Source organism: Ochotona curzoniae, unplaced genomic scaffold, assembly GCF_017591425.1.
Source record: "Ochotona curzoniae isolate NIBS_2020 unplaced genomic scaffold, NIBS_Ocur_1.0 scaffold_1037, whole genome shotgun sequence".
In the NCBI taxonomy this organism is placed as follows: Eukaryota; Metazoa; Chordata; class Mammalia; order Lagomorpha; family Ochotonidae; genus Ochotona; species Ochotona curzoniae.
Genome location: NW_024467083.1, coordinates 9186625 through 9214346, shown reverse-complemented (window position 1 = coordinate 9214346; position 27722 = coordinate 9186625). Strand labels below are relative to the sequence as shown.

At 37.2% G+C, this 27722-nt stretch overlaps 1 protein-coding gene across 1 annotated transcript in view; it reads left to right on the top strand.

Moving 5' to 3' along the window:
• The window catches only part of DPYD (dihydropyrimidine dehydrogenase), an 808753-nt gene that overhangs the window by 181760 nt on the left and 599271 nt on the right, over positions 1-27722 (top strand). Inside the window, exon 4 of the mRNA XM_040999080.1 lies at positions 19569-19656. Within this exon, the coding sequence (XP_040855014.1) occupies positions 19569-19656 (88 nt within the window). The remainder of the gene's footprint in view (positions 1-19568; positions 19657-27722) is intronic.

Sequence of the window (27722 nt, the reverse complement as noted above, 5' to 3'; positions counted from 1 at the left end):
TTTCTCTCTCTTTTCCCCTCTTCCTCTCTCTTTCTCTCCTCTTCCTCTATCTTTGACACTTTTCATCTCCCTCTTTCCCTATCCTTCTCTGATTCTGCAATTTAAATAAATGAATTTTAAAAGAAAAACAGTTTAAAATTTACTATATCCCTTGCCCCATTTACTTTGGGGTAATTCCCATAGAACTGTCTAAGCAAAGTAACTAGTTAAAATTAGTTCACTTGCAGTTTGTGTGCAAATAGTAGGAGCTTTTGATTTTTTAAAAATTTAAGATGTACTTATTTGAAAGAATTGCAGGAGCCTGGCTAATTTCACACCCTCTGCTAGTATCCCCTAGGAGTTCCAGTTTGTGTCCTGGATATTCCACTTATCCAGCTCCCTTCTTATGGCCTGGGCAAGCAGTGGGTTATGGTACAAGTTCTTGGGACCCTACACCTGTGTGAGACACCCAGAAAGAAGCTCCTGGCTTCAGATTGGCTCCACTCCTATCACTGTGACTATTTGGGTAGTGTATCAGTGGATGGAAGATCTCTCTTTCTCTCTGTCTCTCCTACTCACTGTACATTTACCTTTCAAATAAAAAATAAATATGTGTATTTTTTAATTGCAGAGGGAGTGAACTTGCTAGCTTCCATTCATTGGTTCACTACAAACAGCCAGGTCTGGGCCAGTCGAAATCTAGAATTCTAGAGCTTTACCCAATTCCCCAAGTGGTGATAGGGTCCAAGTGCTTTGGCCGTCATCTAATGCTTTTTCAGACCAGTAATATGGAGCTGAATCAAAAGTGGAGCAGCCAGTACTCAAAATTATGTTGATATGGGATTCTGAGGGTGCAATTTTATACACTATGTCACATCACTAGTCCCTCATTTTTACTTTTAAAAATACATTTAAAAATTATTAATTAATTAATTATATTGGAAAGTCAGATTTACAGACAGAAGAGACAGAGAAGGATCTTCCATCTTCTAGATTACTCCCCAAGTTGCCACAGCAACTTGAGCTGAACCAGTCCATAGCAAGGATCCAGGAGCTTCTTCTGGGTTCCCATGTGGGTGCAGGGTCCCAAGGCTTTGGGCCATGCTCGACTACTTGCCCAGGCCACAGCCAGGGAGCTAGAAGGGAACTTGAGCAGCTGGGATATGAACCGGCATCCACACAGGTTCCCTGTGCATATAAGATGACTTTATCCAGTATGTTGTTGCTCTTGGCCCTTAAAAGTACATTTCTAAAAAGTGAATTTTTGTGATAAAGCTGTGTGTGTAATCCATGCATGAATCATGTAATTGCAAGAGGCAGAAATCTACATGTGCTCCTGACTGTCTTGTTGTATTCTTGTAGCTGTGAAAGAGTTGTAGTCACTGTTATAAGTCTAAAGATAAGTTATACAACCATATCTGCGTGAAATAAGTTCAGTATGTTTCCCCATCACGATCTCCGAAGTTTCAGTAAATTTTTTCTTTTGCTAAACACAAAACTTAAGTAGAAGTAGTTTTCTTGACTTAATATTTTTTTTGAACTTTCATTTTATTTGAAGAACAAACAGGCAAAGATCTGTCATCTGCTGATTCATCCCTCAGATGTTTATGAATGTCAGGGATACAGAAGGCCAAGGTCAAGCAATAGTTATATATTGTTTTCAATTACATGCTGTACTTGCTCAGTAACAAAATATTGTAGAATGTAAAATCCAGCTTAAGTCTTAGCTCATATGAGGTAGGTTAAGTAGGTTCCATAATAATAAGTATTATTTTTCTTAACCAACATATTGCAAATTTATAAACATTCTGTTGTAACTAACAGTTTATATTTGTGTTGAATCATTTCTTTTTCACATCTTTGGTAGAAACTGGATATCATAGTGTTTCAATATCAGTATCAAATATTTCTGAAATTGCTACCCATTAAATTATAAGCATTTTTTCCATTTTTAAAATTGACAGAAAGTTTATTTTGGATTACTTGTGACTAATGTGCATTTTTAACTACTCTTTGTAAAGGGTTTCATGGCCATTACCATTAAAATAAACACATTACAGGTGTTTGAAAATCTGAAAAGATAATTTACTTATGTATATGTTACAGTATCTTTTCTTCTATGAAGCCTGGAAATCAAGGCGTTTATTACACTACTGGGAAGATAGTCTATGTGAATTAAAATGATTGGGTTGGTAGAAAGCTAGCATAAACACTGTCAGTACTGTCACCCAGTTTCCTCAGGTCTATAATGAATCAAAGTTGTATTGTACATCATATATCAGCTTTCTGGAATATGATGGGGATGCAATTGTGAGCAATGAAATAGTGGCTTGAAATAATACATATGACTTTCATTTAAAATAGTGGAGTAGGTTTTACAATGTTTTGTACAACTTAGACTTTTGAATATGGCTATATGCTAGCTACATGTGTAATGATTTTCTGTTATATCTGTGATTGTATGTTTGTGAGCTTAACCAGGGTAAAGTGCTGACAATATAGACATTTCCTTATTTGTGAATAGTGACAAGGATGATCATATTGCATTATTGTTTTCAAAATAAATTGCTTACCTACTTTAGAGGGAAAAATACTGTGTTGCTATCATGCCAGTTCACAGCAACAGAAAGAGTGAAGGGAAATTATAACTAACTTGGGCATTGAAATGCAGAGGATTCGGGGGATAATGTGTAGAGAAATAGTGAGAGGTAGTTGCTTTATCACCTGCCTTTTCGTTTGCCAGATGTATCCTTCAGGTACCTCACCAATCACAGGCATCTACAATAAAGGTCAGGTAGACCTGTAAGTGTGATGTACCATTTTCAGAAGTTAAACTCTAGAATGCGCTGAGTAGACTAAAATATCACCATTTTTTATTGATTATTAGAATATTCTTCTTTAATATCATCAGCATGGGGGTAACAACAGAAACTTCATGAAGAAAGGTTTCCATATAGATTGCTTTGGATCACTGATGAGGTGGATGCTATAGGAAAGGGGATTTTCTCTAACATTGATGTGCCAACTACTAGTGTAACTACTGAAAAATAAGGATGTATGTTAGTATTTTTCCTAGTTGAGATCATGATCCCCTCCCTTTCTATCCGATCTCCCTCTCTTCCTTAGGTGATTGCGTTAGGTAATACTATTTCTTTTTCTTTTCATTTCTTTCATTCTTTCCATATAATTGTGCAGATAAAATATACATAGTACCGTTATAGTTGCTGTGTCATGAAGAGAACTAAAAAATCATTGGGAACCTGCTATCAGTATTAAGCTTAATATATTTATCTTTCCATGGTTGTCCTTCAACTTCCAGCATAAGTAATTCTGTAAAGCACATCTCTGATTCACTTTAAATGGCAATAAATTTCATTTCTTCTGAAATTCCATGTAACAATAACAGGCACTTAGAACATGAACTTATGAGATGTCTATTATGTTGCGTGTATATGTGTAGAAAATTATTCTGAATATCTTTGCTAATCCTTTCCACTTCAAAATGAGAAAACAATGCACATTCTTTCTAAATTTTGAGGTTTATACTGATTTAAGATTACCAAAGAAGTCTGTGTGATTAGGTATAGACATGTATGTAATCTTTGGAAATTAACGCATAATCTGAAGTTAAAAGTGGCCTTCCTAATTACATATGATGAAATCCATGCCCCAAATGGTTAGGTCATTTGGCTTAAGTCTTAAAGAGTAGTAAAGTGAAGTCAAGAATTAGATATGAGCAATCAAGTGCCAGAACCTGTACCCTTAACATCTGTGCAGTGTTGAGTTAGTGTACACTTAAGTGTGAGTACACATACATATGTGTGTTTTCATGTTTATACATCTATACACATACGTACATGCTATGTATTACCTAAAGGGCTCATGCTGGTGGACCTTATAAACAACATGAGTATAACTACATGGCTTGTCAATATTTGTCTCATTTTTGCAAAACAGAAAAGACTCTTTTTTTTCCTTCTTTTAAATTGCCTTTCATTTTATGACATTGTTTATGACATTGTTTCTGAGGTTCTCCCCGTACCCTCCCCCCATAGTGATCCCTCCACCTTATTGCAGTATTACAGTTCAAATCCAGTCATGCTTGTTTCATTGCAAGCATGCCCAGATAAATTCAACAGTTTCTTGGGGACACCATCTCTGGTCTAAAAGCAGAGCTGGCAGAATATCGTTTCAACCAATTAAAAGCCATAACATAACATCAACAACAGTTTACAACATTATAGAGTTAATTGACATGGTATTGAGTGACTGATAGGTTAGAAAATGTAAGCTCTTAACTACATCCTGTGACTACTTCATTGACATTTCAATTTTAGTTTATACACAACCAGCTTCTATACACCTTGAAATGGCTGTAGGGTACTATTCAGCTGTCTCGTGTCTATTTTCGTTTTTGTATTTAGCTGTTTGTTGTATTGAAGCTTATTTTTACTGAACTTGGCAGGTTTTTGGATGGTCCAAACTGGCTTATAACTTTAACAAGGAATATGTCAACAGTTGGGGTGCAGAACAGTTTCAGGAGGGGTGTGCAGAGAAATCTTCAATATCCCAGTGAGGAATAACTTATTTTCATGTCCTACCTAGTAAGATATATGTGAATCCGTGCTGACCATTTCCTGTCTGGTTCTAAACTTTCCAGGTTGTTCTCTGTCTACCTACTCTAATTTTTTTTTGTTTTTTTTTTGTTTTGTTTTGTTTTTAGGGTGGGGCTCCGGGGCGACCCTGATGGTCATTGCAAGAGAGGGTGGGGATCCAAAGTTGGAACTAAGTAAGGACCAGAGATAGTTCCTCTCCCTAGTCCCAAAGGAAGTTTACTGTTCTTCTGTTTCTGCAGAACACTCAGGGCTCCTGGCTATTGTTTCGATGAGATTGAACCCTGTGAGGAAGGATTTGGGCTTCTTCCATCCCATGTGGGAAATTCAAACGGGAGTGGATGACCTCAGAGTTCCTGGCCTTCAATTCCCCTTGGTCTCCTTGGCAGTTGGGATGTAGTCCTTGTTGTCCATACTGATAGTCCTTGGTGAGGATCCGGGAGTCTCCAGGGTTGGGATACAAACCTCCTCCTGTCCTCTTGCTCCACTCTGGGGTCCCCCCTGCTTGGTGCATATGACCTCCTGTTAAGGGGTTGTCAGGATTGCTCTTGATTCCCCCGTATGTCTTTGTAGTTTTACTATTGTGTAATGCTGATTCTAGTCTGCTGGACAGAAGAGACTCTTATCATGGTGAATCTGGAATCTTGCTCAATCCTTTAAGCATTCTAAATCTCTGCTATCTCTCAGCTGAATGAAGAGTGACTTCTAAGAATAATATTCCCAGCAAGACTATCCTTCTAGGGTCTAAACCAGAGCTTTCACCTCATATTCTCTGAGTATCTTAAGCATACCTCTGGAGTAATTGTAGGTGTCGGGGCTTACATTTTTTCAGGCAATTCAGCTCCTCATTGTGTTTTGACTTCATAAATGTTTATTTTTTCTTCTGTATGCATTCACTTTATAGTAACTGTTTCTGTGTTACTGATATGTAAAACACTGGTGAATACTTAACATTTAGTTACCTCAAATATTTGTAGCATTTAGTAAATAATTTAGCTTGTAAGTCATTATTTTGTACAATTGAAGTAAATATTTACCAAAAGTTAGAAACAGAGATGTATTATATTCACTGTTTCAAGCTACAAGGATCTTGGGTTGGCATTGTGCCTGGTAAAAGAAACCATACTAGAAATCTCGTATGGATGCTGGCTTGTGTCCCGGCTGCTCCACTTCCAATCCAGTTCCTTGCTAATCTATCTGGAAAAAGCAGTGGAAGGTGACAAAAGTGTTGGGCCCTGCCAACCATGTGTGATACTTATTTGAAGTTCTTAGTTCCTTGCTTCAACTGGCCCAGCACTGCCCATTGTGCCCACATCTAAGAAGTAAAACCGTGAATGGAAGATTTTTTTCCTCTCTGTCACTGACTTGTCTATCAATAATGCTGACTTTAAAATAAATAATAAATAAATGAATCAGTCTTTTATAATAACTGGAGGCATATCAGTTCCTCCCCAAATCATCAGAATAATTTTTAGGACCATTCATTCGCATTTGATATTTAAGGCATTTTATCATAGTGTATTTTTATATGTTTGAGAGTCTCAGTAAATTTAGTAAGCTTTAATGCCTGAACTACTGTACTTATATGGATTCTCTTTTCTTGTTATATTTGATTTTTCATATTTCTGACTATGCCCATGTTCATAAGTATGTGCCTTTTCTCCTAAAACATCTTCCTGTCTTTATCAGTGTGCACAGATTTGATCACACACTTTCTTTTTCACCACTCTGTACTGTAAACTTCTTTTCAGATCTCTTCCCAAATATCTGTTATGAGTATTAACTAGAAGAATGTAGATTTGTAAGCATGTTCTTTACTTATGTTGATATTTTTTCTGTTTAATATAATAGAGCCGTTTTGAAAGTTATTCAAAGGTTACTCCCTCAAGAGGCTGAGAAAGAGAGTCACAGATCTCTCACACAGTGGCAAGCCATGAAAACTCGTATGAAGACCCCACCACCCGCAGCAGTCCTGCCTGTGGGTGTAGGTGATGCCGAGGCGCCCCACTATGGCGTGGGCAAACCTACCCTGTGGACCGAAATCCCTGCGTGCCTCAAGGCCTGTGGGTGGTGTAGGATTGCGTGGGTGGTGTAGGACTGTGTGCCTGCTGCCTGCGTCATGAAAACATGCTAATAATTTTAAAGAAATATCGTATTCACTAGTAAGAAAATAAAATACCCATTAGTTTCTCATTTCCTATACTGTCAATGGTTTTATATCATATTTAATGTCCATGAAGACTATCTTTCACCTTTTGTTCTAAAAATTGTAGTTGAACTCCTTTAGACAGAGTACTGGAGCCTTTTTCCTAGCTGTTACTGAGGTCTCCAAGAAAAGGGCTCAGGAAAATAGTACTTCTTACAGTTGTAGCCTGAGAGGGGCACATGATCTGGCTCACATACCATGTGGACTGCCAGTAACCCATATTGGTATACTTGGGTTTTGCTCCCAAGTTTGTGATTTGGTCTCCCTGCCAGTGCAGTAGGTGATGGCACAAGTTTTCATGACCTGCCACTGTGTGAGAGATCTGTCACTCACTTTCTCAGCCTCTTGAAAAAGTAAAAATCTTTAGCGTTTGTACATGTGCTCCTTCATGGATGGAAATTGTGAGTTTGAGCTGCTACGTGTGTTCTAGGTGGTTTTCTTGGCTGCTTGATTACTGTCTCTCTAGAACTCTGGGAAGCTATTGGAACCTTGCTGCTTTCAATGTTCAGTGGAGACAAAATTGATTTTATTAATTTTAAAGGTCTGTTATATGAGAAGGTAAATAATAATTATTATATTTAACATCAGTACTTTCATTTAATTCAAATTATAAAAAAGCATAAACTTTGCATTTTTTAGTTGTAGGCATTTGGGGAAACCAGCAATTCTCTGATAAAGATCGCAGGGTGTTGTCTGTGTTTTCTGGTCCTCTTGCTCTTCCTCATCATCCAACAAATTACTTTGAGAATTAGTTATATGAATTGTGTACAATTCCAACTTCCAGTTCTTGAATGGTTATTTAGCACCCACATGCAAGTGGAGATTTCTTGTAGTTAGATAGCCCTATTTAAGAAATAGGTTTGATATCAGCTTAAACATATAGATAAACCTTGTAAGCCTTACAACCTGACGTAATAGGTGTGGTTAGAAGGCCGAATGAAACAAAGAACTAAGAATTCAGTAACTTAATTATGTTATTGCATCTTCAAACTCAAAGGAATATAGAAGCTTGGCCAAGATGCATATTAAGAATATTCAAGATTGGTGCAATATATACTTAATCTGGTATGACACTGAAGCGTGATCAAATGTAGTCAGAAGGTATATTTGTGAAGGGTTGTTGATGGAATATTGAACACACTGAGGTGTTCAAATAGCCAGAGAATTGTTGGACACTAAGAGTTACTTTAGAATGCTCTGTTTAATGGTTCAGAACATGTCATTACTCCCATTTTGTTTCAAAGATAGATATTGTCTTTCTTGGATTCAGTTACTATGCTTGACCTGGCTGGGTGAATGAGATGAAAACTCTGAAGTCAGACACATGTATGGCGCTTTCAACCTCCAATTCCTGATTCATACTCTTTCCATTTAAACACGATAGTCAATTCTTCTCAGTTTTCAGTAGCAGTATTTCTCAGTTGAGGTTAGTTTGCCTATGTTGATCATTAAAAGACAGGAAAGCTAGGTCCTCTCTCCATCTCCTACATATCAACTACATGGACTTTCCAAATTATGGTACATAACAGTGAAAATTCTGAAGGCAGTGTCAGTATTAATAAATAGTATAATTACTAACTTGTTAATTCCATTACATAAAAATTAATGTAGATTATACATAGACCGATAAGGCAGTTCTAAGTTGATTTAACTGAAGTCTAGCTAAGCAAATGAAAAAAAAAATACACTGAGTTTTAAGGTTTTCAAATTGATACATGTGAGTGTATGTATTTGTGAGTTTATGTTTGAACACTAAAAGAAATTAACTGAGTCATTTAAACCCAGGGGATTGTAAAGTTACTAATATAATAATAAGAAATCTCACAAGTGAGGAGTGAAATGCCACTTACTTCATTTTTGGCTGTCATTTTTTGGAATATTTTACTATGGGATAAAATTATCCAGCCTCACTTATAGTTGGGATGAGGAATCATGTCTCTAGAGAAACATTCTGGGAAACATATTTTTAATCATTTTTGTTGTGTAAGTAGCAATACTGATATGTACATGTAGCATTTTTAATTGTCATGTTCAATCATGGAAGACTGATATTTATTAAGGATTTGCTTTTAGTGAACTCTATTATATAGTCCTATTAAATATGGAAATTATAAAATTATCAGAAGTAAAAAATGTGTTTTATTGCTTCAAAACTAAATTTCTCTGTTTAAATGTAATTATTTGGAAGTTAAAAATATCATGATTGTTTATCTGAATTAACTTTTTATTCATTACATTGCATTTAAAAATAATCTGCATTATGACAGAATGGCTTTGAAAGGTAAAAGGGGAATTAAATGAGTGGAGATAAAAACAGGTGTAATTGAAATATTACTTCTAAGGAAAAAATTATGTACAATTGTAGTTTACAATAATTGTTGACATATTCTCCTAAGTACTGTGTCTGTGATTTTTCATGGCATCAATCATTTCAAGCAATTTAGGTGATAACATTCTTATACACAGTTTTGCTATTTTATTTACACCTTTTGCCTACATCATTGTAATGCTGTGCCTTTCTGGTTTGGTACAGTAAATGCATTCTGTAATATCTATTATGGCATGGTCAAAGGATAATTTATTGTCAAATAGAAAAATAGGTCAACAATAATGTCACTTGATGATCAACCCTCCCCCCCCAAAGTTTAATAAAACATCTCACCAGTATACATTCCAGTGCAGTGGCTGATATTTTATTAGGACTACCTGGCTATAGCAGTAGTGTAATTACTGAGCTGTCAGAGTGATAAGTGGGATTAATGGCAGCCTGATGCACTTTAGTCTGCAGAGCGCTTAGAGAATTGCAAGATGGTATTATTATCAGAGTCTGCCCATTCTGGCATATTCATGGCACTGAAGAAAAAAGAATGCTACAATTCAGGTTTGCATTGCCCTGCCTCATTAACAGCTGACATTTCCAACAGCTGTTATTTGTGAACTAGCTCGATAATAAAAGGAGAATTATTTGGTAAAGAGGCTTAATAACTACAACTAAAAATCCTTACATTGTCAGTGCTCTTAAGTGAATGTGTTTATGTTAAATTTAAGATTTGTCTGGAAGAACAGAAAAATTCAGTACACATTAATTTGGTTCATTGATACCTACTGACATTATTTCTAATTACATTATTATTCAAGTTAGGTGTTAAAGAAAAGCGGAAAACTTATGACTTCATTGGGGATAAGCAGAATCTTATCCTATATAATAGTAGATATTTTTAAACTGTTGAGATAACTTTCTTGCAAATGAGAAAATAGGAAGTCATATTATTTGCCAAATTTTTAGGGATTTTTTGTTAATGTGTAACAGAAATTGCTTTGAAACTGCTACTAATGCTGCACATGTTTATTCACCTGACAGCAGCAAGGACCAATTAGACCATCTTTTCTTTGCATTGTCTTACAGTAGGTACTATAGATTACACGTTGAAGAAACTCGTTTTGTACTCAGTGACAATGTGTTGGGGGGAATAAATATGAGCAGAAAGGAACTCAGCTAAATGATAGATGTGAATCTCACAATGGCATTTAGAGAAATGATAGGAGAGAGGTTTAATGACTACATTTCAGGGAGGACAATTGATTATGAAAAGCCTTCTGTACTCATTGTGTAAAATTTAATTTAGAAGGAAGACTGAGGGCACAAACTAGTGAAAAGAGATCAGATTTAAAAACAAGATATTAATTAGGTACTGCGAAATTGCCTCAGACAATGAAGAGGACTCTCATAAAGAATGACAAGCAGACTGGTATTATTTTCTTGGCGAATAATACTTTCCATGAGGAAGTGGGAAGAAAATGAGCTCGCTCATCACCTTTGTTGTGCAGTAGTGTAGGATTCTTTCTTGGTGACTTAGAGAATTTTGGTTTCTGATACAATAACAGTGGTATATTGTCTTTAGTTGTATACTTCCAGTCTAATTTTTTTCCACTCCTACTCTTAATTTATGTCAGATCAGTTTTCGCTGATTCACCCACTCTGTCATGTTGCTTTCTAGGCCCTGGAGCATATTTTTCTGTTTTAGAATCATTCTATTGGGTGACTCTGTGCTCTCCACTTGCTGTCATTTACTTTGTTATAATCAACTCATTCTTCATTCTGTTGAAGAATGATTTCCCCCAATCATGAAAGTCTTTCTTGAATCATTCCCTCTAGCACCATATTTTCCTATGTGATTCTTTGTATGTTGTCGCCCAAACTCGCATTAACTGAATTGATCTCTGCAGTATCTTCTTGTATATCCACATATCCTCCAAACTTCTAGTTTCCTGAGTCCCAGAGCATCGCAATGCTGTTATCCCTTTTGTAAATGCTTTTGAGGCTGAGCCATGTGACAAGGGCTTATTCAATGCTAGCAATATGTCTAAATTAACAAATTGTACCCACAATGGGTTATTCTAGCCAATAGTCTCAGGTTTTCAGAGGCAATTATTTATAGAATGTTGTTGGTTTTTGCTGTATGGTTTTACATCAGATGCCCCGCTGACTGTAGATTCCCAGGCAACAGCTCAATCTCACCATGGGTTCCTCAGTGAATTTTGATATTTTTCTTGCTCCTATATGATTCTTATGCACAAGGAAGCTTGAGTTTGTCTCTGCTCAGCTCTTTAGGAACCATATTCTAAGATGAGGTTAGCAGACAGATCATTTAACTGAAGGGTGAAGCAAGCAAAATTAGGTAGATAGTCATCATGAAGGCTTCATTGGATTTCTGTATACTGGTTCCCCCAAAGATGGAGAGGGAGTTTAGCCCCTTGTTTACTTGTGGTTAGATACAGGCTGCCATGACAAAGGGTCCATGTCTGTTTCAGTGAGACAAGGCAGCTGATTAAGGACTTCTATCCTAAAGGAATGTTCCTGGGCTGTGCTTTTAGGCATCTTCTACAGATGCATGGCAAATGGTAGGTAGGTTCAAAGACACTGGGCCCAGCAAGATGATTTAATTGACTAATATTGCCCTTGCAAGTGCTAGGATCTAATATGGGTGCTATTTGTGTCCAAGCTGCTTCCCTTCCCATCCAGCTCTGTGCTTATGTCCTGGAAAAGCAGGGAAGTTTGGCCCAAGACCTCAGGACTCTCACCTGAGTGGGAGTCCTGGAAGAAACCCCTGGCTTTGGATCAGCTCAGCTCCAGCTCTTGTGGACATTTTGGGGAGTGAGTCACTGCATGAAAGATCTTTCTCTCTGTCTTTCCTCTCTTCTAAATCTGCCTTTCCGCTAAAAATAAATGAACCTTTAAAAAAGATAAACACATCAGCAAGTTGTAAGAAGGGAGGTTGGGAAGCAAAGAGGTAGTGAAGAAAGGTGAGAGCAACAAATGGTGTGAGAAAACAGGATATTATAAGTAGTTAAGTAAAAGACTTTATTTTTGCATATCTGTAATAATGATTTTACAGTAAATACAAACTTATAAAAAGACAGAACATTGTTATCATAATGAGGGATCAAGACAAGGCTGATAGAGGAAACGATCATCTTTTTTTTTTAATTTTTTTATTTATTTTTTTTTAATTTATTGTTGCTTACATTATATTATGTAGTACAGTTTTATAGGCGCTGGGGATCCCCCCCACCCCTCCCATACCCCTCCCCCCATGGTGGATTCCTCCACCTTGTTGCATAACCATAGTTCAAGTTCAGTTGAGATTCATTGCTTGCAAACACATGCCTAGCATAAAGTTCAGCGTCTTATTGTCCAGATAAGTTCAGTGGCCTCTTGGGGAGACCTTCTATGGTCTGAAGATAGGTCTAACAGAGTAAAGATCCAGTCAGTTAAAAGCCCCAACAAGGCCTCAGTATCATTATACAACATTATGGAATTAATTGACATAGTATTGGGTAAACAATATGTTAAAAATAATGCAAGTTCCATTCTTCGAAACATCTGGGTTGAGACAGTATCAATGACAGGTTCAAAAAATAACAAACAACCAAACAAAAAATTACAGGTTAAATCAAGGCAAACATGTGGTATCTAATCTTTTGGGATTCGCTCATTTCCCTTAGCATTATAGTTTCCAGTTGTGCCCATTTAGCCACAAAGAACTGCATTTTGTTTTTTTTAATAGCTGAGTAGTATTCCATGGAGTAGATGAACCAAAGCTTTCTTATCCAATCATCTGCTGATGGGCATTTTGGTTGCTTCCATGTTTTCGCAATTACTGATTGTGCTGCAATGAACATAGGGATGCATGTTGGTTTGTCGTAAAACAGGTGTTTTGGATATATTCCTAGGAGTGCTATTGCTGGGTCATATGGTATGCAGATTTTGAGTTGTTTGAGTGTTCTCCAGACTGATTTCCATAAAGGCTGTACCAATTTGCAGCTCCACCAGCAGTGGAGTAGGGTTCCCTTTTCCCCGCATCCTCGCCAGCAAGCGTCGTTGGTGTTCTTGTTTATGTGGGCCAATCTTACTGGTGTTAGGTGGTACCTCATCGATGTTTTAATTTGGATTTCCCTTATTGCTAGGGAGCTGGAACATTTTTTCATATGTTTGTTTGCCATTTGGACTTGTTCCTTTGTGAAATGTTTGCCCATTTCCCGTGCCCATTTCTTGAGTGGCTTGTTTGTTTTGGTTTTTTGGTTGTTTTGAAGTTCTTTGTATATCCTGGAAATTAGCCCCCTATCGCCTATATCGTGTGCAAAGATCTTCTCCCACTCTGTGGGTTGCTTTTTTACTTTGTTGATTGTTTCCCTTGCTGTACAGAAGCTTCTTAGTTTGATGAGGTCCCATTTGTTTATTCTGTTCTCAACTGCTATTGCTTTTGGTGTCCTTCTTAGAAAGTCGGTACCTACTCCTAGGTCTTGCAGGGTATTTCCTACATTTTCTTGCAAGAGTTTGAAGGTTTCTGGATGTAGGTTTAGGTCTTTTATCCATGTAGATTGGATCTTAGTGTATGGTGATAGATGTGGGTCTATCTTTTTGTTTCTACAGGCTATCAGCCAGTTGTCCCAACAACATTTACTAAAGAGTCCTTCCCACTTGCTTAAGCTGTCATTGGTCTTTTTGTCAAAGATTAATTGGCTGTATCTGTGCGGATTCCCTTTTGGTGCTTCTATTCTATTCCATTGATCTTCCTTTCTGTCTTTGTGCCAGTACCAGGCTGTTTTGATAACCACTGCTCTATAGTATGTCCAGAGGTCCGGGATTGTGATTCCCCCTGCTAAATTCTTATTTTTCAGGATGGTTCTAGCTATTCATGGTTTTTTGTGTTTCCAGATGAACTTTTGAATCATTGTATCCAGTTCCGTGAAGAATGTTTTGGGCAATTTGATTGGAATTGCGTTGAAAATGTATATTGCTTGTGGTAGTATAGACATTTTAATGATATTGATTTTGCCTATCCAGGAGCACGGGATGTTATTCCATCTTTTGAGGTTTTGTTCAATTTCCTTTTTAAATAGTTTGTAGTTTTCTTCGAATAGGTCTCCTACACTTTTGGTTAGATTTATTCCCAAATACTTCATACTTCTCTCTGCTATTTTGAATGGTATCCTGTTGGTTAGATCTTCTTCTATCTTGGTGTTATTTGCGTACACTATGGCTGTTGATTTTCGTTCGTTAATTTTGTACCCCGCCACTCTGCCAAACTCTCGTATAAGTTCTAGCAGTTTCTGTATTGAGTCTCCTGGTTTTTCTATGTATAGGATTATGTCATCTGCATATAGTGAAAGCTTGACTTCTTCGTTTCCTATACGTATGCCTTTGATTTCTTTTTCTTGTCTTATGGCCTGTGCAAGTACCTCTAGGACTATGTTGAATAGCAGTGGTGATAGTGGGCACCCTTGTCTTGTTCCAGATCTCAGTGGGAAGGGTTCTAGCTTTTCTCCATTCAGTATGATACTGGCGTTGGGTTTTTCATAAATTGCTTTAATTATGTTGTGGATTTTCCCATCTATGCCTACTTTGGCTAGAGTTTTTAGCATGAAGAGGTGTTGGATTTTGTCGAAAGCTTTTTCTGCATCTATTGAAACTATTATGTGGTTCTTGTTTTGCAGTTTTTGGATATGGTTTATAACATTTATGGATTTCCGAATGTTGAACCATCCCTGCATTCCAGGGATGAATCCTACTTGATCCGGATGAATGATCTGTCTGATGATTTTTTGAATTCTATTGGCTAGGATTTTGTTGAGAATTTTAGCATCAATGTTCATCAGAGAAATAGGTCTGTAGTTTTCCTTCTCTGATGGTTCTCTATCCGGTTTTGGGATTAAGGTGATGTTGGCTTCATAGAATGAGTTTGGGAGGGTTGCTTCCTCCTCTATTGTTTTGAAGAGCCTGTAGAGGATTGGGGTTAGTTCTGTTCGGAATGTTTTGTAGAATTCTGTAGTGAAGCCGTCTGGGCCTGGGCTTTTTTTCGTTGGGAGATCCTTGATGACTGTTTCAATCTCTACCTCGGTTATGGGTTTATTTAATTCTGCAGTTGCCTCCGGACTGAGTTTTGGTAAATGGTGGGAGTCCAAGAACTTTTCTATTTCTTGGTGGTCCTCAAATTTGTGGGAGTACAGTTCTTTGTAGTAATTTCTAATTATTTTCTTAATGATTGCAGTGTCTGTTGTTATGTTGCCTTTTTCATCTTTAATGCTGTTGATTCTCACTTTCTCTTGTTTTTTTTTGGTCAATCGGGCCAGTGGAGTGTCTATTTTGTTTATTTTCTCAAAAAACCAACTTTTTGATTTGTTGATTTTATGTATAGTTTTTTTGATTTCTATTTGGTTTATCTCCTCCCTTGTTTTGATGATTTCTTGTTTCCTATTGTGCGTGGGACTCTTCTGCTGCTGTTTTTCCAGATCCTGGAGGTGTGTGGTTAGTTCCTGTATTTGGCGTCTTTCTTGGGCCTTGACATGCGCTCCGATTGCGATGAATCTACCTCGTAGCACTGCTTTGGCGGTGTCCCACAAGTTTTGGAATGTAGTATCAGAGTTTTCATTGGTTTCCATGAATTTTTTGATCTCATCTTTAATTTCTTCTCTGACCCATTGTTCGTTTAATAGCATATTGTTCAATTTCCAAGAGTGCCTATACTTCCTGGGGAGTTTTGAGTTGTTGATTTCCAGTTTCATCCCATGGTGGTCTGAGAGGGTACATGGTATGATACTAATGTTTTGGAAGTTGTTTAGATTCGCTTTATGTCCTATCATGTGGTCGATTCTGGAGAAGGTGCCATGTACCGCTGAGAAGAATGTATAGTCTGTGGCCTTAGGATAAAAAGTTCTATATATGTCTACTAAGTCCAGTTGTTCTATTGTTTGTGTGAGCTCTGTTGTTTCTTTGTTGAGTTTTTGTTTCGTAGACCGGTCCATTGTTGTTAGAGGTGTGTTGAGATCGCCTACAAGAATTGTGCGGGTGTCTATGTCTTCCCTTAAGTCTGTAAGTAATTGCTTTACGTAACTAGGTGCATTAAGATTCGGTGCATAAACATTAATGATGGTGATTGCTTCTTGATGGATCATTCCTTTCACCAGTATAAAATGGCCTTCCCTGTCTCTTTTGATGTTAGTTAGAATGAAATCTATTTCGTCTGAAATTAGGATAGCTACCCCAGCTTTTTTTTCTCGTCTATTGGCGTGAAATATCTTTTTCCATCCCTTCACTTTCAGTTTCTTTGCATCCTTTCTGGTTAGATGCGTTTCTTATAGGCAACAGATGGTTGGGTCTTGTTTGATGATCCATTCTATTAATCTCTGTCTTTTGATTGGTGAATTTAGACCATTTGTGTTGAGAGTTAAAATTGAGAGGTTGCAATTTTGCCCTGCCATGTGATTGTGTTGCGTGTGTGTTGTTGCCTATGTAATTGTCTTGTTTGTGTGGCCTTTAGTTTGGAGACCTTCTTATTTGCCAACTTTGTTTGTGATTTGCCTCCTTTTTGTCTGGGACTAGCGCATTTCTAAGGAGACTTTGCAGAGCTGGTTTTGTGTAGACATATTCTTCTAGTTTTTCTTTGCTATTGAAGTATCTGATTTCGTTCTCATATACAAATGAGATCTTTGCTGGGTAGATTATTTTTGGTTGACAGTTGTTTTGTTTCAGGACTTGGAAGATCTTTGTCCATTCTCTCCTTGCCTGTAGGGTCTCTTCGGAGAAGTCAGCAGTGATTCTGATGGGTTTTCCCCTGTATGTGATCTTTTCTCTACTTCGTACTTGTCTCAGGATTCCTTCTTTGTCTTCATTGGAGTAGAACTTGAGCACCGTGTGTCTGGGTGAAGATCTCTTTGGATCATGTCTGTTGGGAGTTCTCTGTCCATCCTGTATGCGGGGTGGATTTGTGTTCCAAGTGTTTTGGAAGTTTTCCTGTATAATTTCATCAAGCACTGCTTGCATCCCAGATTCTCTTTCTACTCCCTCGGGGAGGCCGATGATCCGAATATTCAGTTTTCTAAGGTAATCTTTCATATCTTGCATCATTTTATTAGTTTTGCTGAGGTTTGTCTCCAGCTGTTTAATTCGCTGGACACCTTCATTTTGTGTGTCTTCTGTTTCAGAGATCCTTTCCTCTGCCGCATTTATTCTGTTGATGAGGCTTTCAATTTTATTCTCTTGGGCATCCAGTTTGGTTTTGATTTGTTGTATTTCGGTGATTATGCGGTTCTGGAGGTCTTCCAGCTTTGTGTCCACGTCTCTGAGAGATTTTAGCATTATTTTCATCAATTCCTTTGTTGGTAACACTTCCATGTCTTCATCTCGCATCGCCGATATTGATAATGGCTTTTGGCCCTTGTTTGGTGGGGTGCTGGCTCTTTCATCTGGAGCACAACTCTTTCTGGTGGTTTTTCCCATTGCGTTGGTGTATTCTGGTGGGGCAAATGGACCCGTGTGTTGAGGGGCTGTCAGGTGCTTTCCTGTAGAGATTGGAGCCTGCAGGCGTGGTGTTGCCGGGCGTGGTAATTTTCAAGGCACCGTTGGTGCGTTCTCAGGGCCCGGGGCTGTAGAGCACCACCTTGGGGGCCCAGTGGATTCCAGGCACACTCTGGGCACCTCTTCTACAGGTGTGACACCCCAGGGCGTGGAGGGATGGAGGCGCTCTCTGGGTGTGCCCCCTGTGCGGGAATCCCCAGGGCTTAGAAGGTTTTATGTGCTTTCTCCCTGCGTTCTCCGTGTCAGGGACTGCAGGGTTTTTCAGGGCCCACCTGTTGCGTCTCCCACACACGGGACTGTGGGTGAGGCACTTTCCAGGCGTGGCTCTTGTGCAGTGAATCCACCACTCGTGGTGTGTGGGTGTTCAGAGCCCCTGCTCCCGTGTGGCTCCCCCACACAGGCCCTTAGCGGAGGAGTGACCCAGGCGCCCTGTTATAATGACTTCACGGCAGGTTCTCACCGTGTCAGTGTGATGCAGGAGTTTTCAGAGCTCTCCTGGTGGGTCGCCCACGCTCAGAACTGCGGGGTGGGAGGCTAGGAGTGAGCAGTTCACCCTATGGGAGTGGTACCTGCGTGCCAGGGACACACAGCGCTACACTTCCCAAAACTGGGAGCTCTCCTGACCCCTGACACCTGACACCTGCGCTGCAGAGGCGGCTGCTGCAGGCAGCGATCAGAATCCTCCACCAGGCAGGATGTGGGGGACTCCAGATCCTCGCCAGCAGCCTCTGCGCACCGAGACGCACTGGCCCCCCTCAGCGCAGGAACATCCGAGGCGCCTTCCCTCACCACCAACACCACTGCGCGTAGTTCCCAAGGCACAGACCCAACCGTTTCAGGCTGCCTGCCCCGCCTTCTCAGAGGCTGGAACCTCAGTAGGGGGCGAGGAATGCGGAGGCTGCCACGTCAACCCCCCCCCCGCTCACCAAACGTCCGGCTGCTGCAGTCTGCCTCCGCCGCTGTCAAAGGCTTCCCGCCGGCGACGATCCACCCGATCTCCCTGCCTCCGAGCTGGCAGCGTCTCCCGTCAGGCCGTTTTCAAAAGTGACTCTGCAGGTCTGGAGTGGGATGTCGGTTTCTCTACCTTTGTCCTGCTCCGTTCTCGTTGTTCTTCCGAGTTGTGTGGATCTTTTTGGCTCCACACTGTCCCAGGGAGCTTCACAGACCTCTCCCTGCGGTTCCCTGCTGTTCCTCTTTGCTGCTTCTGTAGTGTTTTATCCCTATCTCGCTGAACGCTCCCTCACAGCCTTCCTCCTACGTCGGCCATCTTAAAACTCCGAAACGATCATCTTAAATAGGTGTGATGGTGTTAAAATTCAGTTGTGTCTACGGCCATACCACCCTGAATGTGCCCAATCTTGTCTAAAATTCAGTTTTAACTCATAGGGGGATAGATATTGTCTAAAATGATACTATATTATGCCCTTTGAAGAATAAGAAAAAGTTGAAACTTGGATATTAATATGCAGGAACAAAGCAAAACGTTGTATAGGGGAGTAAGTGGTTAGCCTATCATTGAAGATATCTACTCTCACAGTTTCAGTTCCTGGCCTTGGATCCTAACCCCAGCTTCCTGTCAATGCACACTGTGGGAGACTATAGGTCATGGCTCATGTAAATGAGCTCTTGCATGGAAGGGGAGAACTGGATTGAGTTCCAGCTCCTGAGTTCAGCCCTGGCTGTTGCAGGTATTTGAACTGAACTAGAGAAGGAAAACTTTTTCTCTGTTTCTCCCTGTGTGTCTGTCAGTCTCTCAAGAAGGACAAAGCATTTTGTATCTAAAAATTTTCTTATACTTGCTCAACAGGTATGAGTATTTGTAAGTATGTAGATAAGATAGGGAATATGCAAATATCTCATAGATTACTTTCATTATTTTGTGTTATTTAAATGTGGTTATTTTCTTTCCTAGATGTCTGAAATGTGCAGATGCCCCCTGTCAGAAGAGCTGTCCAACTAATCTAGACATTAAATCTTTCATCACAAGTATTGCAAACAAGGTAAATTCAGATTTAACGCTGCACATGAAATTAATAATAGCATTTGATTTTGATCTCTATTTTTTTATTATCAGTTGTTAAAACATAAAGCTTATGTTAGTAAATGCAATGAAATCATTAAAGATATGATTTCTATTGGAATTTGGAAATAGAACATAATTTATTAATTTAACTCTTCCAATTTGACATTTGCTTGTTGTGGAAATGAATGTGTTCTGTTTGAAATATTAGTTTATTTTTAATTTCATGGTTATTATGCAAAAGATACTGATTGAAAATTGTACACTCTGTCATAAGCTTGCTAAGTAGTTTTAGTTGGGATTGTCACTGATTATTACAGCACATTTAAAATTTGTGAAATATCCTTGTTTAAAGCATGCTTTTGTATTAAATCTAGAATACTGAAATTCATGGTGGAATGAAATTTTCCCTCTAAATGAAATTAATATATTTAATATTTCAAATAATCAATAGACACTGTTATAACTGCAATTAAAAGTAACCAAAAAATAGCAAGCAATCTTTTATGACCATGAGCAGAACAACAAAAAACTTGATCTTTGTTATTTTTAGCCTGTATGAGGCTAAAACCAGTTTTCAGTCCCTAAGTGAATGTTTTTGACTGATTGGTAGATTAATGTTATGCATTTTTTTAATGAAAGGAGCATTGAGAACTCTTGACTGAATGTCTTAGACTTTAACGAATGAATAACACCTGATGGCCTCCCACAAGTTTTTAAAGAATGTTTAGCTTCACAAAGCTCATTGATCTAAATTGAGGTAAAATGTTTAGATCTAAATGACCTACAATGTCATAAAGATCCAATAAGATCTCCTTTGACATCCAGATAGACAGTCTTTCTTTTAACAAAGCTTGACATCCATATTGCAAAATGTTATAATGATCCAGTAGGTCCTGCTTCAATAACCATTTTTTTAATATAAAAATAATAATTTCTAAGCATGTCAATTAGTTAAAATGACTTTCAGTGATAAACAGTAAATTTATATTATGTTAGGATTTCAAGAGCTATAACAGTTATTATTTAGGTATAGAAGCATGGCTTTAATCTATATGGTCAGATTTATAAGGATTTGAAATCTGGGTTTAATTTTCAGTTCGACCACTCATTGTGCACCCAGGGAAAATTAGTCGTGTCTTTACTTTCACTTAGGAAGGACAGATATCACTTGTCTTATAATATTGCTCTGTAAGTTGAGTAATGTTAGTCCTTGCATATGAAAATGTTTAACATAATAATTACTCAAACATTTTGTTTAAATGGAAGGATTAGTTTTCCTGATCATTCAATATGGTAGATCCTGCAGAAGTGGTTGCTGTGTTTGTGGTGCAATTCTTCATCCAAAACTAGAATGTGACAAATGCAGTGTTGGGTGTCTGGTAAGGATGAGGTCGCTGTTGTGGTTTAGGAGTTTGCAAAGGTCATAATCTGGGTCTGGTGTTGTGGCCTATTCGGTCAATTCACTAAATGCAAAACCTGCATCCCAGATGCATTTCAGCTGTTCCACTAATAATTGGTGCTAATGTGCTTGGTGAAGCAATGGGATAAGACCCAAGGGTTGTGGGACCTAGATAAATTTCCTGGCACTTCAGTTCATTCTGTCCAGTCCTGACCATTACAGCTATTTGGTGAGTGAACCAGCAATGAAAGATTTCTATCTCTCTCTCTGTACTTCTCTGTCTGTCTGTCTCTCTCTCTGTTATTCTGCCTTTCAGATCAATAATCTTTTGTAAAACAAAAGTTCATAATCAAGAGCAAGAAGTGAAACCTAGTTTAAAAGTATAATTTGGTATTGCTGGTACCACAGTCTCAGAAGGTTAAAAAAAAATCAGGAATGCACAATGCTTGTTCATGACAGGTTTCAAGAAATGTTAATAATTTAAGATAGCTAGAATGGAAACAATGCTATAAGCAAATGATTGGTGGGAACGAAACTAGATAAATAGATGTAGGTTAAATTAAGGAAGTATTTAAAACTATGCTCATTATGTGGGACTTCATCCTGTAGGGAGCAGAAATTTCTCAATGTTTGTATGTAGTTCATAATTAAGAAAATGAATTCAGAAAGTACTATCATTTATAAACTTTCTAGTATCCCAAATATTTATCATCACATGTACTTTAACTTAGTGTGAAATTTTATGAGAAATGTATGTGAAATGTTACTTGTTTAATAATGGTCTCATCAACAAGCAATGAAGCAAAATACCTGAATATTAAATATATTTAAATTAGCACACTGGGACTCAAACATTAGAAACTATGAGAGTAATGATAGACAACCTTACAATTTTAGGTTTTAATTAGGACACAATCTACTTATTCAAGACCTAGGCACATTTATTGAAACAGAAACCCAATAGCTACTAGTGCTATTTCTTCAAAAAGTTTATAAAATGCCTGAGCCAATCAAAATCCTCTCTATTTTAAGAAAACTTCTTCCACTTCATTAATTTTCCCATATTCTTCACTGCTTAATGAAGCAGTATGCATATTTTGAAGATGTTTGGTCGCCAGACATTTTAGAAATAATAAGGCAGTGTTATGTTGAAGAATCACCGTAGCAGTCACAAAAGGTCAGGCATTCATGTTCTTTGAAGCCTGCGGCTTTGTAGATATTGACTGTCCCATGTTGCTCTGCCCACGGACGTCCAGATGGGAGGCAGCGTCTTTCCAGGATGAGAGGGTAATTGAATCACCTGACTCAGTGAGTCTTGTGTCCCTTTGAGAAAAAGGTGTCACCTTGTGTTGTATTATGATCAGTTTGTATGATTCAATGGTGTTTAGACTGGTACTTCCATTCTTTATCTTCTTACAAACTGGATTACAGGTTGGGATTCGAATGTTACACTCAATCCTATTGTACTTCCTCAGTCACTTTTTCTGTTTCGCCTGTGTAGGCTGTTGCTTGCAATTGTATCTCTCAATTGGAAGTACACATTTTAGAAGCTTCAAACTGTGAATGCTGAGTTGTACTACTTGATAGTTCTTCTTAAAAAAAAAAAAGCACTACTTGATATAATAATACATGAGATCAATCTATAAGTGTAGTGAAGAAACTGATGGAACTTCTTCCCTGATTTAATAATCCCTTAAGAAGTAGGGATAAATTCATTTTAAAAACTATCTCATTAAATTGCCAAGCATTCATTTTTTTTGTTACTGATTTTCAGCTTGTTTAGAATGTGTGTACTTAGATTTGTGTGGATTTTATATATGTATAGATTTAATAATACCCAATGGAAAATGGATTTTTACTTTGAGAAGATTCCTATTGAAAAATAACAAAATCTAATCAACAAAATAGATTAATATCATGAATAATATTTGTCATTTTTGTTATTTTTCTGTAGTGAGGTATTGAGAGAGGAAGAGATAGAGCAGACAAGTGAGCATACCGTTCAGTTAGTGGTTCACACCCTCATGTGCTTTCAATGGCTTCATTATGCGGGGCTAAAGGGTTGAATCCAGTTATTCATTCCAGGCATTCAGTGTCGGTAATGGGTGTTATGACAGACAGCCTTGGAAGATGCATGCACAGCAGATGTTCCCAAGATATTTTGAAGTTCAATGCTAATTTAAAATTTAGGTTTTAATTGGCATATAATCCATTCACTTGAGACCTAACACATTGATAACAAATCGAAATCAAACAGCCTGAGCAATCTTTGTTACCTCTCAAAGTCTGCATTGTTGGGAAGCAGAAGTTGGGGAATGGGGCTGGCAATCAAAGAAAAAGTCAAACCTAGACAAGGAGTCAAACTTGGCATTCATGTGGCACCTGGATGCCTTTACCAGGTCATTTATAATTTTAGGAGAACTTCTTTATATTGACATGGATGTAGATGTATACATATAGTATCTGAGTGTTAGAAAATAAAAAGTAGAAATTCAGTATGTAATGCTGGTACATTTTCTTTTTCAATTTGCTTTCCGGTTTCATTAATGGTTTACAATCTTTAACAGTCAAAACATTGCTCATTTCTAGAACAGGTTCCTGAAATAATAACTCCAGTTGCACAAAAATAGGATTAGCAGTACTCCATTTCAGTAAACTAATATCCACATATTACCGATTACTGAGATTCTGTGTCAAGTGTGAAGCGAGTAAATAATAAAATGTTAGAAAGACCACACTTTATTACAGAATAGTTTTTAAAGTGTATTTATTTTAGATCTATAAGACAAAAAAGTGATAAAATTTACTTTTTTATAGCAGACCAATTCCTCTTCTTGTGTGTATTATCACTACATGATTTATAAGCACCTCTACGCATTTCAAGAGTATTCTCATAAATTTGCTTAGTGTGTTCTAAGATGATTTTTTGTTTTGAAGAACAAAACTTGTTCTTTAAAACAGACCTTTATTCTACCCTAGAGTGCACATGAGCTATAACTCCCCAGTAGACTGTGCTGTTTAGTTTAAATCATAGGTCTGAACTCTTGTAACAGTGTCCTTTATGGATGATCTGTCAATATTTGAGATATGTTATGGATTTTAATTATTTAGGCTGTTAATATGGACATAGAGTAAGTAGCTTAAATCTAATTATTTCTTTCCATTAAGATGATGTTTTATGGATATTTTCCCTTTAAAACCCAGTGAGAATGTTATTAATGCTGTTTAATCAATGTTAACTTCATTCACATTGTTACTTTAAAAAATTTTTTTTCTTTTATCTTTGAGTTTCTACTTGTTGGTTATATACCTCTTCCAAGAACAGATAATTGATATTTTAATCAGAAATGGAATGTTGGTGCCAAGCTGTTTTAAAACTATTCTGTTTTTGTTTATCTTACTTAAAAAAAATTACTTTTATTTGAAAGGCAGAGTTACAGTGTGAGAAGATACAGAAACAGATCTTCCACTCTCTGGTTCACTTCTCAAATGACCTCCATGGCCAGAGCTGGGCTGGTCCAAATCCAGGAGGCTGGAGCTTTTTTGAGCACCTCACATGCGGGCAGGGGCCCAAGGACTTGGGAGTTTCTCCACTGCTTTGCTAGGTTCATTGCCAGGGATCTGTATGGAAAGTGGAGCAGCTGAGACCCAAACCAACAGTCGTATGTAATTCCAGTGCCAAAGGCAGAGATTCAACCTGTTGTGAAAAATTGCTGTTCCCTGTGTTTTTTAAAAAATACATTTAAAAAATGTTTTTAATGGATAAAATTCACAACAGTCAGTTTTTATGTTATAGGAGGATGTCATTTCAATGTACTTTGTGGTCCATTGCTGTTAGTCAAAATTACTGCATTTCTTAATTACTGCACATGTGGAGGTACTATAGTTTTGGGAAGTGACTAAAAATTTTTGAAACATTTGATGTTGCAAAATGTTACAATAATTTATTTAAGTCTGTATTTCTATTTTATTTATCCTACTTAGTTTGCTTTGGAATTCTTGAATCTGTGTATTATACCTTTCATTAATTCGGAGAATATTTCCTTCTGTCTATTTTCTCTTACGGGATTCTTAATATATGTATGTGAAATCTTTTTTATTTGTCCCTGCTACTGTTATGTTTCAAGCTGGTTTTTGGCAGTTACATTCTAGATAAGTTCTTTAAATTTACCTTTCAAATCTATTAGTAATGTCAGCAGTTTCAGCTACGTTTGAATAGTCCATTGAGTTCTGGGGACAATTATCTTTGAATTCTGTGAATCTTTTTTTTTTTTTTAATCTTTCTAATCTTCTGGGTCTTATTAATCGTTTCACACTTATCTATTGTTTCTTATATAAAATACTTATTTTCAGGCTATGGAATTTTATTCAGATTTTTTTGTGAGTCTGTTTATACTATCTTTGTTGTCATTATTTCCTTTCCTATTACTGTGTTTATGTATTTAGTAAGTTGTAAGTTTTTTAAATGTTGCTCAGTCTTGAAGCTGTACACTTGGAAATTTTAAGGAACTATGACCAATGTATGAGTTCTTAGGAGGCATTTTACATTTGCTTCTCTTTGACTTTGGTATCATCAGCAGCCCTGTACACATAAACTGAATCTTTTCTGTTTCTTTGAGTTGCCCAGGTACTAGGAATCAAACCACAAATATGCTGAAGGAAAGTATTATGAATTTTCTAAGGATATGGCCTCCCTGTCTCATAAACTTTAACCCTAGTTAACTCCCACCATACTTTGTAAGATCTATCTTATTTTTTTGATTGCAGGGAGGAAGGAGTTAAGAGTAATTTTAATCCATCTTTCTGATGATTCAGGCTTAGGCATTCCTAACTTTATGGAGGAATTTATTATTAGGTATAAATATCTCCTGTATCTTGAGTTTCTTCTGAAACTTATGCTCTCAGAAATCTTGAAAGTGGAGACCTATTCACTTGGCTTGACAAAGCTTTTAAAGATAATTCTGCATACTAGTCTGTCCTACTTAGCATTTTGTAATTTGCAGTTCTAAGAATGGTCCCATTCATGATGTTGTTTGAAAAAAATATTTTATCCATTAGCTTTTCAAGAAAGTGTCATAATATATGTGGAAAAGTGAAAAATATGTAAGAACTAATGATAATCCAAATGTATTGAAACATAAAAAGCATTCTAATAATGATTTGAAATTAAGTGCAAAAAAGAAACATAAGGAAGATTTCCCATGTAGATATTATATTTGCTTTTTACGCATATTTTCTAAACAATATAGTTTTGGTATAGAAATACACAGTATGGCATAAATGTGAATTGATAACTATAACCAATCATATATATATATATATATGACAATCAAGAGGCCATTTTAATTCAGATGACAATGGTAGCTTTTTTTGGTGGGATGATTTTAACTACTAGAACTTTTGTCATTTCATTTTGAGTACATTTCAAATATACTGAGCAGCTGCATATTTTACAAGTTAGGATAATCTTGGATTCTATAACTTACAGCCTAAATGACAGGCAATTTAACTGTATATATTTTAAAATATTAAAGTAAAATATAAGAAAACCTGAAACAAAAAATTGCCATGTGTTTTTTTTTTCTTGCCATATTATCATCACTATTAGAATTCAAACATTTGTTATGGGAATGGCAACTCAGAATAGGTATGGGCAAACATCATGAACAGTACAGCAAAAGTAATGTAATGATTAATTACCATATTAAAGCTGTCCTAGTTACATATCAGTCAGAAATGTTTAAATCAAAAGATCAAAAAATCAAAAGTCACCTGTTTCATTTTATCCATTGTTAAAATTAGGAAGTTTAGTGGCTTTCTACTAAAAGAAGGCCAGGAAGGAAAGGAGAGTTCTATGTTATATGTATACTTATGCATTGCAAGTACAAATATATATTTGTTGCATATAGTTAAATAAATATTAATCTACACACTGTTTTATTCAATATGCTTTATTAATTCATTCTACATAGAAAAAGTACTACGATGTCAACAGGTATTGATTTTTTTTTAAAGATTTATTTATTTATTGGAAAGTCAGATATACAGAGAGGAGGAGAGACAGAGAGGAAGATCTTCTGTCCGATGATTCACTCCCCAAGCAAGCACAATGGCCGATGCTATGCCGATCCAAAGCCAGGAGCCAGGAACCTCTTCCAGGTATCCCACATGGGTGCAGGGTCCCAAAGCTTTGGGCAATCCTCGACTGCTTTCCCAGGCCACAAACAGGGAGCTGGATGGGAAGCGGGGCTGCCGGGATTAGAACCGGCGCCCATATGTGATCCCGGTGTTCAAGGCGAGGACCTTAGCTGCTAGGCCACACTGCTGGGCCGGCATTGTACCATCATTGGAAGTATAAAAGCAGAGTGATAACTTTAATGTCAGCTAAATATCCTAGGTAATATTTATATTGTAGAATGGCATAAAACTTCTCAAAAACATATTATTATAATTATTCTGCACAAGTATTCTTTTTAATGAAAAAATACAAGTTGATACTCACATAAACAACATGATCTATCTCTAGAGAAAAATCACAGTTAACATTAGAGCTAAACATGGCTTTAGAATATATAAGTTTTGATTAGTATGTGAGGAAGTGAAATTATTAAGATTTTCTTGAAGATCTCCCTTTGAGGTTGGGG